General features: G+C 36.8%; 1 protein-coding gene across 2 annotated transcripts in view; it reads left to right on the forward strand.

The window, feature by feature from the left end:
- Window positions 1-12,290, forward strand: part of GTF2A2 (general transcription factor IIA subunit 2) — a 30,750-nt gene extending 18,460 nt beyond the window's left edge. For both annotated transcript variants that reach the window (XM_060005873.1, XM_060005874.1), the window contains exons 2-5: window positions 4,124-4,244; window positions 5,218-5,322; window positions 8,726-8,852; window positions 11,400-12,290. In XM_060005873.1, coding sequence (XP_059861856.1) covers window positions 4,173-4,244; window positions 5,218-5,322; window positions 8,726-8,852; window positions 11,400-11,425 — 330 coding nt within the window. In that variant the 5' untranslated portion in view covers window positions 4,124-4,172 and the 3' untranslated portion in view covers window positions 11,426-12,290. The remainder of the gene's footprint in view (window positions 1-4,123; window positions 4,245-5,217; window positions 5,323-8,725; window positions 8,853-11,399) is intronic.
- The last annotated feature ends 549 nt before the right edge of the window (window positions 12,291-12,839 follow it).

Consider the following 12,839-nt stretch of genomic DNA (forward strand, 5'->3'; position numbering starts at 1 on the left):
GTTTGTTCTAGACGCCTGGTTTACTTCAGTGAACAAAAACAGACAAAAGTCCCTGTCCTGGTAAGGTCGTACAGTCTGTTGAAGGATGCAGAAAATAAACATAAACTAAGGAAACTGTATAACATGTTAGAAGGTGATGGTGCCATCAAAGAAACATAGCAGGGTGAGGGGGATTGGGCAGTTCCAGAGTGGAGGTGGGAGTTGGGGTTTTAAATGTGGTGGTCTGTTTAGGCCTCATTAAGTATGTGCTATACTTGAAGGAATTAAGAAAAACAAGAGGATATCTGGGAGAAGAGCATTCCGGGTGAAAAGGACAGTCTTTACAAAGGCTTACATAGGCAGGAACATGTCTGTCATGTTCTAAGAAAAACAAGGAGAAGCCAGTGTGTCTGGAGAAGGGCAAGAACAAGGGGGAGATGGCAAATGAGGTCAGTGAGATAATGGGTAGCCAGATTATTATAAGGACTGAATGAAATGGAAACCATGGGAGGTTTGCACAGAGAAGAGATATGTTCTAACCTGTGTTTTAAAAGATCACCTGACTGCTGAATTGGGATTAGAATCTCGGGGGCAAGCATGGAAGCAGGGAAAGCAGTTAGGAAGCATTTCAGGAATCCCAATGACAGGTGATGGTGGCACATACCAGGGTGATAACAATGGACATGGTGAGGAATGGTTGGATTCTGAATCCATATTGAAGGTAGAGTTTACAGGTTATGCTAGGGATTGGATGTGGAGGTAAGATGGCCAGACTGGGGGTAGGGAGGGGTGGTCGGGAATAACTTCGAAGGTTTTTGCCTAAGCCCATAGAGGTATGGAGTTACATCAGCGGAGATGGGAAGGACAGCACATAGAGATGTTGAGTAGGCAGTTGGATCCAGGAGTGAGAGTTCAGGGCAAGGTCGGTTCTAGTATATGAATTTGGGAATCATCAGCAATGGTATGTAAAACCATGACACAAAGCAATATCACCAAGGAACAAGTGTAGACGGAAAGCAGAGAACCAAAGCGGTGTCTTGTGACATTAAGAGTTAAGGGAGAAGAGCCTCAACCAACAAACAATATTGAGAAGGATGAACCAGTGCGTTTAAGAGAACAACCCAAAAAGTGTACTGTCCCAGAAGCTAAGCCAAGATCCTTTATCAAAGAGGAGGGAGTAATCAGCCATGTCAAATGATTAAGTCTGGTGAGAACTAAGAATTGAGGATTATTAGTTTTAGCATTGCCACCGGTGACTTTCACCATGTTTCATTTGAGTGCTTGAGGCAAATGTATAAGGAGTGAGTTTAAGAGAAAATGTGAGAAAAGGAAAGAGAGACAGTGAGTACAGACAACTCAGGAGTTTTTGCTGCAAAGAGGAATAGAGAAATAGAGTGTAGCTGGCCAGAGAAGCGAGTTGAGACTATTTTTTTTAAGATGGGAGAAGTGCTGCCTGTTTGTTTGCTGATGGGAAGGATCTGTAGAGATGGGAAATTTGATAGGGATAGAAGGAATAATTGAATTGTTGGAAAAATACCCTGTCTGTAACAGGGGGGATAGGACCAGATCCACAGTTAGAAGGATTGTATTTAGGTAACAGCATGGATAGTTTGACTATAGTGACAGGCAGAGTATGTGGGTGTAGATATTGGTAGGTGGTTAGATGTAGTTTTGAGAGTTGAAGTTTTCATTGCTTCACTTTCCTCAGTAAAGTAGAAAACCTATTCTAAATGTATCTAAGTGCAATACAGTTTGATATTCGCATTTTGACATATCACCAGGTTATTTATTCACTAACAAATACTTATTGAATTCATACTAGGCATTGTTCTAGATGGTAAATATATAACTGAGCAAAAGTCCTATCTTGAGGGAACGTCTGTTTTAGTGGATGGAAATAGAATAAGCATATATATGTCAGCTTCGATTAGTGATATAAATGAAAATAAAGCAGTGTAAAGGGGAAGGGAGGTAGTTCTTTCTTATAGGTTGGTCACAAAAGTCACTTCTGATGAAGTGACATCTGAGAAGAGATCTGAATCGGATGAGAGGTAAACCCTGCAGGTGTCTGCGCAGTACATTTGAAACAGCAAGAACAGCCAGTGCAAAGGCCCTAAAGCAAGAACATCTTGCCATATTGGAGCAAGGGACTAGTATGGCTGAAGCAGAGTGAATGAGGGAGTAGGTGGAAGAAGTCAAGTTCAGAGAGGTAGTGGTGGGAGGGGGGCCCAGATCATGCAGGCCTTATAAACCATTAGGAGGACCTTGGTTTTTACTCTGAGATAGGATGCTGCCTTGGGAGGTTTTGAACAGATGAGTGATGTGATTTAATTTGTGTTTTAAAAGGCTCAGCGTGGCTTCTCTGGGGGCAGGGGTGGGATAGACAAGGGTAGAAAGAAGGATACGCCTTACTTGGCTATCACCATAAATCTTAGTGACAGGTTGATGGTGACTTAGTTAGTGCTAGCAGTGGTGATGGTCAAAGTTGTTGGATTCTGGTTATATTCAGAAGGAAGAACTGAAAGGATTGGCTGACAGATTGCACGCAGGGTGAGAGAAAATTTGACTTATAAGGTTTTGGGGCTGTCTTACTGGAAGACTAGATTTACTGTTAATTGAGGTGGACAAACCGAGGGCAGAAAAGGTTTGGAGGAGTATCCAGAATTTGGTTTGTAACAAATTTAATTTGATCTACCACTTTATGTTTCCATCCAGTGTGTCAAGCAGGCAGTTTTATACATGGCAACACGGGCATATAAAAGGTCAGGAGTGGCAATGTAAGTTTGCACATCATCAGCAGATAAATAGAACATATTTAAAAAGCCATAAGCCTAGATGAGGTAACTAAGGGAGTAAAGCATATAGAGAAGACATGAGAAGCTTTGGGGCATAGTTAGAAGTTAGATTGCTGAGGAGCAACCAACAGAAGGAAACAAGAAACAGTACTATCCAGTGAGGTGGGAGGAGAACACTGAGTGTGGGGTCCCAGAAGCCAAGGAAAAGACTTCAAGAAGGCAGACATGATCAAGTGTATCAAATGCTCACTAGGTGTGTAATGTGAAGACTGATAACTATTATTTTTGCTGAGTTTTCCCTGATGTTTACTCCTGAATACACCTGTCTCCTTCTGTCCATCTTCAAACTGAAAGTGCCATGAGGTCAGGTATCTAATACGTGACATGTAGTAAAGCTCAGTATTTGCTGAATATGTGCTACTGGCACCTTCTTCGAGCCCTCATCTCTTTCTAATCTTGCACTTGAGTACATTGTTTACATTGCTGCCCATCTGTCTGACCTTTCCTGTCTAGAAAGCTTCAGGGGCTCCCCATTACCTGCATTATAAAATCCTGGCACCTCTCCTGACAAATCCATCCATGTCATCTTTTTCAGCCTCATCTCCTACCACTTCCTATTCATACCTATACCCTAATATGGAACAATTTATAGTTCTGTCTACAGACTGTATTATTTCATCCTTCTATGGCTTTACTCATTCTATTTATTTTTTCAGCCTAAGATGACTTTCCTCCTTTGCTTGGCTAAAGTCTAGCTTGAAGAATCAGGAAGCTTCTGTGAGCCAACTCATTCAGTCCACAGGCAGCCTCCATAATAACTGTATATAATCTCTATCACAGTTCTTATTCTCTAACTTTTTTATGTGTCTGTTACGTTTTCTAAAGTATAAATTTTTTAGGGTCAGAAGTGTATCTTTATCTTCCTCTCCATGGTACCTGTCACAGTGCTATCTTCTGGGTAGGCACTCTAAATACTGAATTTTAAGAGAACAGGAAAATGAAGGGGAAGGCATTCAAATGTGAGCTGAAGATTGTCTGGATCAGTGACTTGACAGTAAGTAGAAAAGAATGGTACATGGTAAATTCTAGACTAGGTCAAAAGGTAGATATTTGAAAGAAATGGTAAAGATGTACATTTTAATATATATATATCTGTACTTTGTACAAAGGAGTATAAATGCCTACGTCGAAATAATAGAAAAAGTATATAGAAAAACTATTTTTAACTATTCCTTGCAATTCCTCAGTTATTATATAGTATGCTAATAGTATATATTAGAAAATATGAAGTAGACTATGTTACATATGTAATTTATAATTTTTTTAATACTTTCATATTAAATTTTTAGGATATCAATGCAAGCCTGAATAAGAAAAAGAATTTCTCCCTCCTAAGCCATGGCATATCAGTTGTACAGAAATACCACTTTGGGAAACAGTCTTCAGGAGAGCCTCGATGAGCTTATACAGGTGAGGGAGTAAAAAATCAACATTTTTATTTAGATGGATCTATAATAATTCTTGTTCTCATACTTATGAGAATGGCATAGTCTACATAGCTTTAGGATAACTTTGGATAAGTTAATACAAGTCTTGAGATTTAAATTAGAATTTTGAATTTATATTTTAATTTTAGGAAAATTAACCTTTTTATGTAAACCTCTCATCCAAGAACATATTACATTTTTCCATTTATTTTCATATATTTTGAGCTTTGATAAGATTAGACTTTTTTTTTTTTAACGTATTATTGGTCCCAAGTTTTTTATTTAAAAGAAACTTGGTTCCTTCAATTTATCGAACACTTCTTTCCAGATACTGTGAAGGAGTGGTAGACAAAGTTTTGTCCTGGTGTTGTAACATCACTGCATGTTTTCTTTTCAAAATTATGTTTGTGTCAAGATAATGCAAGAAAATATTGTCAGCCTTTGCTTCTTAGTTGTCAGTTATGGCAAAAAGAATAAGGGATTCTAGTTTAAGGGATTCTAGTTTAGAGGCTCTGGTCAACCTCAGTTAAATTTTAGATGATAATTCATGATTTTTTGTTTTTTTAGCTTTTTAAAAAATTTTATTTTATTTTTGGGTGTGTTGGGTCTTCGTTTCTATGCGAGGGCTTTCTCTAGTTGTGGCGAGCAGGGGCCGCTCTTCATCGCGGTGTGCGGGCCTCTCACTGTCGCGGCCTCTCTTGTTGTGGAGCAGAAGCTCCAGACGCGCAGGCTCAGTAGTTGTGGCTCACGGGCTTAGTTGCTCTGCGGCATGTGGGATCTTCCCAGACAGGGCTCGGAATCTTCCCAGACCAGGGCTCGAACCCGTGTCCCCTGCATTGGCAGGCAGATTCTCAACCACTGTGCCACCAGGGAAGCCCTATAATTCATGTATTTTTGTTTTATTTTTTCTTTAATATTCTTCTCTAAGAAGATTCATGACCTTTATTTTTTCTCAGTCTCAACAGATTACCCCCCAGCTTGCCCTTCAAGTTCTACTTCAGTTTGATAAGGCTATAAATTCAGCGTTGGCACAGAGGGTCAGGAACCGAGTCAATTTCAGGGTAAGGATATTTTCTTAAATCTAGAAGCTGCACCATGGTTGTTACAATAGTGCTTTTTAGGACACCTACATATTTATTAATCATAAAAAGAGATCGCTTAATCAAACTTTGGACCTTGTTTGATAACAACTAAATCCTGCTTGATGTTTAAATCTGTATATTAAGTTCATCCACTTAATGTTAGATACAGAGTTGTTTTTAGATTCTTATTCCATTGTTTTTCACAAATCAGCCTATGTATGTTTGGCTACCTTCCCTGAAGAGTTACTGAGATTTCAAATGTCTGAAACATTATCTGCAGGATTGAAGGTAAGTGAGAGTAATCTCTAAGGATCAGTTATGTTTTTTAAACTCTGACCAGGGAAGTTCAGAGTTAGTTATTTCTAGAAACTTCACGTTGCCGCCCACCTACTCTTAGATAACATGGCTTATAAAGACCTGACCTGTTGGCAGATAATGGTCTCTTCTGGTAGCTTGGTCTCATTTGAATCATTTGTACTTTGAACAGTAATCCCAAACTGAACAAAACTGTCTTTCTCAATTCGATGGTAAATTCAGATTACAAGATATGAAAATCAACAAATGAAAAGAATATAGATGTTAATTTGCATTTAAGAGAACATCAGTGTTTGGGGTTTTTGGTTTTAGTTTGTGATGAAAAGCACAAAAGAAAAATTTATCATTTATTCAACGAACATTTCAATGCCTATTAAATACGAGGCATTGTTCTGGATATTGGGTATACAGGGCAAAAGAAGACAGGCCCCGTTTGACTTATTTTAGTGACGGGGTAAAATCTGCATGTATTTTATGTTCATATAAATAAGTCACATGATTTTCACATGCCTAACAATTATCTGGAGTAAAACGTGGCTTTATAAAATTTTATCAGTGGATTCTTGAATTTTTAACAGTAATAATGCTGGCAAAGCTTCCTTTTTGTACAACCATACATACAAATGTGCCTACTTTGTCATTCAGAACCTGATCCTTTAATTCTAAATTGATCCATGTTGATACGTACTTGCCCATGTAGAAAATTTGTTTGACTACTTATCAGAGTCGTAGGGTTCACAAGGCCTGAGTGGTCTTCTAGTTGTATTATTGTAGGTTTCTAGTTTGGATGTCCTTAGCTAAAGGTAAATTAACTGTAAAAAAGTGTTATTCAGTAGATATATGTAAAAAATATATGTATTTATTAGTGGTGCATTAAAGATACAGTTTAGCCACATGTTATCTATCATATAGAAGGAAATTTTTAATATAAAGAACAGAATTTCAGCATAGTTGAATGTTCACATGCTAATCATAAATAGCAGTGACTTGCCTGGTTCAAGTCATTGATATATCTGCCACTAACTGGATATGACAGTAACCCACACACTTATAAGATCTCTGATTATACACAAGCCAGAAATGAACATTGAGGTTGGCATTTGGTTGTTCAGCCTTCCAACGGCTCAAACTATACTCAAGGAAGAGATCTAATTAAAAAAAAATTTTTTTTTTACATTTACAACTGCATCTTTTTAATATGTCCTGAGTGATTTTCTATGCATTACTCCCACCTCTCCACTGAAACTTCTCTTGCCAAGTTATTTATTGCTAAATCTAATGCATAATTAGTGATACTATTGATTAGTCTCTTTTGAAACGCATACTTCCCTTGAAATCTTACTATTTTGGCTTTTTTCTTCTATTCTCTGGCCCCTCTTCTCAGGCTACTTTGTATCACTTAATTGCTGGTTTTCCTTAAGGGTTATCTAGGGCTCCACATATTCTCCTTGAATGATCTCATCCAGTCCTTGGCTTTAAAATTGATATGCTCCCATGCTTGCTTCTACACTCCAGCTGCTTATTGGATATGGTAAGATGTAGCTGAAACTCAAATTTAACTTTCCTCCCAAACCAGTTTTTTCTATGAATGCGTTGTTACACAAGCCAGAAACTTGGGAATATCAAAGATTTCTCTGTTGCCCACCCTACCGTATCCAGTTGGTTAGCAAGCGTTGACAGATCTACCTTTTAAAATCTCTCCACTTCCCGGGACCCCCGTTGCCTCTGTTATCGCCCAGCCACTTTCACCTGTCTGATTCAGCCAGCTAAAAGCTATCGGCTTCTTAGCGTCTCTCCTTCCTTCAGTCAGACTCCCCTCTAGTTTGTTCATGTTATCACCAAAAATGCAAATCTCATCATGTTACTCCTCTGCTTGAAATCCTTCATTGACGTCCTAATGCCCTCACAATAGGGAAAAGCTTTCCCAAGGTTCTCCATGATCTCTTTCACCTTAGGACCTCCTGTCATATTCTCCTTTCAGGAACTTACTATCCCATTCCAAGTGTTTGTCTTCCTTTCTGCTGTCCCACCTTTCCGTTGACTCTTTTTCATTCTTTGGGACTCAAGCTTTCTCTGTCCTACTTGGCTGCCTCTACCGTACTCCCATTGTACCCAGTGACAATCTTTCATAGCACTGTTACACTATGTATTTACTTGTTTTAGTGATCTCCCCTGCTAACCTTCTTGGGTGACAGGGATCATATGTGTATTGCTTACCGTTGTATTCTCAGTGCCTAGTATAGTCTAACAAATAGTAATTATTCAAATTCCCATAATCATTCTAACTTAAGCCATTAATGAGAACTCAGTTTTTGATATTACAAGTAACACTGCAGGGAACAGTTTTGTGCTGAATTTTTTTTTCTGAAGGCATATAAATGTCTCATTGAATACTAAATTTCATATGTAAATACTTGTGCATGTATATCTCTCTCAGGTTTTGATTATATTCTGTTGGTGTCCACCCTTGCAAAAAGTTCCTTTTAATGTTCAGATAAAATTTTTTTAGGAGGAATAGATATTAATTATAAGAATGTGAGTTGCAGAGGACAATAATGTAATTTTAGTGGCTAATACAGTAATTCATCTGAGCTATAAGTCACAGGATGAAAATGAATGTTTCTAGGAATTCCCTGCTTTTGTACAAATTCAGAGAATCAACATACACAGTAAAATCGGTTGCTTTTAAAAAGTATTTTTTTTAAGTATTTATATAAAAAAATTCAAATGCATTTTCATAATTTAGCCACATGAGGGCAGTAGAAATACAGATTCAGATTTCCATTCAATTTTTCTTAAGATTTCAGGTAAGTAATTTGCAGGCTTTTCCAGTGCTGAAAGTAGTCTGCTAACTAAAATATTTTTTAACTCTTCCCTTAGCAAATTTATCTACAATTTTTTTCTTTAAGTGATTAACACTTAAGATTGCTTGCTTAAGATTTTCCTTAATTTTCATCCTATTTTGAGAATTATGTACTTGTAGCTAGGTTTTCTTAAATTGTCTGGAGAAAAATGTGAGGGGGAAAAAATGACTTTTCATGGTTTGTCTAAATGTTTTGTTTTAAAGGGCTCTCTAAATACATACAGATTCTGCGATAATGTGTGGACTTTTGTATTGAATGATGTTGAATTCAGAGAGGTGACAGAACTTATTAAAGTGGATAAAGTGAAAATTGTAGCCTGTGATGGTAAAAGTAAGTGTTTGCCCTAATTACTGTGAAAGCAAAGCTACTTGAAATCTTGTTTTCATGAGTCTTTAGAAAACTTTCATCTGACATTTAGGGAGAAAATGGCCAGTGATCCACTCCCAGATAGAGAGACCAGGCTTCTTTCTCAGCTAGATTCTGGATTCCAGATCTCACATAGTCCTCTTACTAACTTTAGGTATAAACATTTCATATGACACATAGACTACTTCCACAGCTTGACTTTGTGTGCAGGGTCGGTGGGGGGGGGGGGGGGGGGAGGGAAACATATTAATAAGCTTTTCTTCCCTATTTCAGTTGAAGTGTTTCTAAAGCTTTTCTTTTTCTTTAAGGAAGTGTTTAATTTCAACAGTTTTATCCTATGGTTTCTGTTTTGTTGGAGACCTATACATTTTAAAAATGATTATTTAAAAGACTTTAAATAACCATAAGAGCCTTATCAGTCATAATGGTAAATATCTAGTCCTCTGATCTGTTACATGCAGATATTTTTACAGCAGACCTAAGAACTTCTTCAGGTCCTTAAATGTTTCAGAAACTATACATCTCTGCTTTCTGTTCCATGATTATTTTCTTTTTACTAATTGAATTTTAAATATATAAATTATACTTACTTTTACTTTGTAATCTGAACAATTTGTGTTTAAAGCAGCTATTCCTGAAATTAAATAGAGAATACTGTCACTTTCCAAGAAGGGGAATTTTGAAAAGCAAGAGAAAGAGAAATGTAGAAAGCAGGACCCTCCGTTTCTCAGGTTGTAGGTTAGGTTTTTTTGTTTTTATGTTTTGGGTTTCAAAGAAATGCCCTATCACTGAAAAGCTATAAAGACAGAAAACCACACAGAAGAAAAACATCATTTGTAACGTCATCTGGAGATAACATATCACTTAATGTGTAACCTTCTAGTCTTTATTTATACATATCTTTACAGTAATTATGTATGCACGTACTCATTTGCAAATATATCATTTTTTACACATAAGTCATTAACTGTTCTCTTAAACCTGATTTTTGATAGCTGCCTAGAATTATATACCGTTATCCCTTTTTAAAGAAATCATATCTTCCAGATGTCAGAGTCTCTGAAACTAGCAATGTTACAGTGGCTCATACATTTCATTTCGGAAGGTTAACTAGGGATAATCATTCTAAGAACTTTAAGATGACTTTTTTATATAATTACCAAATAGCTTGTTCTTTGCTGTAACAACAACAAAAAATCTATGTTTATAATTTTATAGTTCCTGGATCACAGATAACATTTCTGTATGTCAGATAATGTATACTTTTTTTCGTGTCTTTCTTATAATTTAGGCTAATAGTACCCTTATAACCCTTAGGTTTTCAGATTTTTACTAGACTATAGAATTTAAGCATTAATGTATAATTTCTAGACCACTATCAAAATGAGTTAATAATGATATGGATCAGTACTGTTCATAAAACTTGCATGCTGATGGAAATGTTTCCTGTCTGTACTCTCCAATAGCCACATCTGACTGTTAAGCACTTGAAATGGGTTAGGGCAAGTGAGAAATTTAATGTTTTAATTTTTATTTAATTTTCTTAACTTTAAATAGCCACATGTGGTTAGCCAGTAGCTACCACATTGGACAGCACAGATGTAGACTAGTAGAGTGTCAATCGATCAATCATTTGAAACAGCTAAGAACCAAAAAGTCAGTGAAGGCCCCCTCAGCAAGCTTAATAATATCAAAGAGTCCATGTAAACATATGTATTTTACTTAGAGGTAGTCTTTAGAGTGTATTTCTTTTGCTTCTTAAAGATATAAGATTGTCTGTTTTTTCACACCTCAGTGTATATAAAGTACAAATCAGCCTTACCTACTGCAGTGGCTTCTGAGGAACTTGCCCCACTTACAGCACAGTACAGTCATTGTTCTTCAAAGAAACGATTGTTGCGTATTCAAGAAAAGCTTAGATTGTGTTCCATGCACTCGTGTCAGCAGAAAATACAATCAATCATTAAAGTATAAATAGTTGTGCATTTAGAGGTAGAAGCTTAAGTAATAATTAATACCATTCCTTAGTAACCAGATAAATGCAGTACTACTGCGAAATAAGCCCATTTCTTCTAAAAGTCAGCTTTCTGAAGTAAAGTTCAATTCCAAATAGAGAAGCAGAGAAAGTGATTGATAGTGGCTAGAATTTTGGTCTTTTTCTCGCCAGGAATTAAAACTATTCTGTTCTATGTTATAGTCCTTTGTGGTCTTAAATTTGTGGACAGTAGAGGACTGGAAAAAAAGTATAGCAGCTGTATGAACCAAATGTAGTATAACTTGATTTCTCTTAACATAAATGTGGAGACTAAGCGTTAACTTGCCTTTTAAGGCAGAGGTAAAAAGACATTTACGTGCACAAGATATTACTGTGGTCAGCTTTTCTTTTCCACCCTTGTCTCCCCTTCTTCACCACCATTACTTCCTGTTTTACTTTTGAAAGAAAGATTTTTCTCAACATATTTAAATTTAAGTTGCTGCTTGAATTTACTGTGTCTCTCCTCTGTTTCCTAGATACTGGCTCCAATACTACAGAATGAATAGGAAAAAAATGGCTTTTTAATGCCATCCTGTTATTGTTCATCGCTTTTTGAAGAGAAGCATAGAAGAGACTTTTTTTTTAATTTATTCTAGCATTGCAGAAATGACTACACTGTGCCGTACTATCAGAGAATTCCAGTAGAAAGAAGCTTATAATTCTGTACCTTGTTACATTACCTTATTATACAGCATGAAGAAACAGAACTTTTTTTTAATGACAAATCAAACATTGTGGCCTTCCTAAGACCATTCTTTAATAAATTCATTTTAAAACTCAATGTGAGTAATAACTGCTAGAGCTACTGAGCAATATGGAGATATTAGATAAGCATTTTGACAGAGCACCGTGTTCCTTGCAAAGGAAATTAGAAAATGCATTCATTTCAGTAAAGTTAGTTTTTATCAATTGTTTGTTAGTTTAACTGATGAAAGCATTAGCAGGGGCAAGACCAAAATTCCAGACTAGAACTTTCCTTACAAAAATTTTTTTTTTAAGTACAAAACCAAGGGTAATTATTGGTGTGAAAAATCTAAGTAGAACTCAACTAGGAAAAATTAAACAACAACATGTAGTCTTTACATGTAAATTATTTCTTAAATTGTCCATATGAGTCAGGTTTCATTTTTAGAATATTCTACATCTTACCAGTTATTAGACTTTCAATAAAAAGTCCTATTAAGGGCTTCCCTGGTGGTGCAGTGGTTGAGAGTCCACCTGCCGATGCAGGGGACACGGGTTCATGCCCCAGTCTGAACAGATCCCACATGCTGCGGAGCGGCTGGGCCCGTGAGCCATGGCCGCTGAGCCTGCGCTTCCGGAGCCTGTGCTTCGCAATGGGAGAGGCCGCAACAGTGAGAGGCCCACGTACTGCAAAAAAAAAAAAAAAAAAAAAAAAAAGTCCTATTAAATGTATCCCATATCTTTGTGTACTTGAAGGAAACAGTTTCCTTTGTCAATCTAGGAATATATGATGAAGAAAGTGGCATTTCTAAAATGTCACAGAGGGAGAATGTTTATCATTTAGTAGAAGTAGGCTTTTACAGCCCCATCCTGCGGTCATTCCCAGTTCAACCCTTTTCAATGTGAAGCCGTCCTTTCCTCTCACTCTGCTGAGAGATAATGGAGTTGGCAGTAATCGTCAGCAAAATAGCTTTTCATAAACCTATTAAAGTACTAAAAAAGACCTTTATATTGCACACCATCCCCCTATTTTTTTAGTTGTAGAAGCATGTTATATAATAGGTTTCATCATTTTTAAGTAATCAGTGCTCAGGTCTGATCTATGTAAGATAATGGCCAACATCACTAACTTCATTATCAGTGCTGTGTTACATATATTCTTCTGGATAATCCTCACAACAGCCCTGGAAGAACTTTGTTACCCTTTTTACAGATTTAGAAGCTTAGTTACC

Source organism: Delphinus delphis, chromosome 2 (genome assembly GCF_949987515.2).
Source record: "Delphinus delphis chromosome 2, mDelDel1.2, whole genome shotgun sequence".
NCBI classification, from domain to species: Eukaryota; Metazoa; Chordata; class Mammalia; order Artiodactyla; family Delphinidae; genus Delphinus; species Delphinus delphis.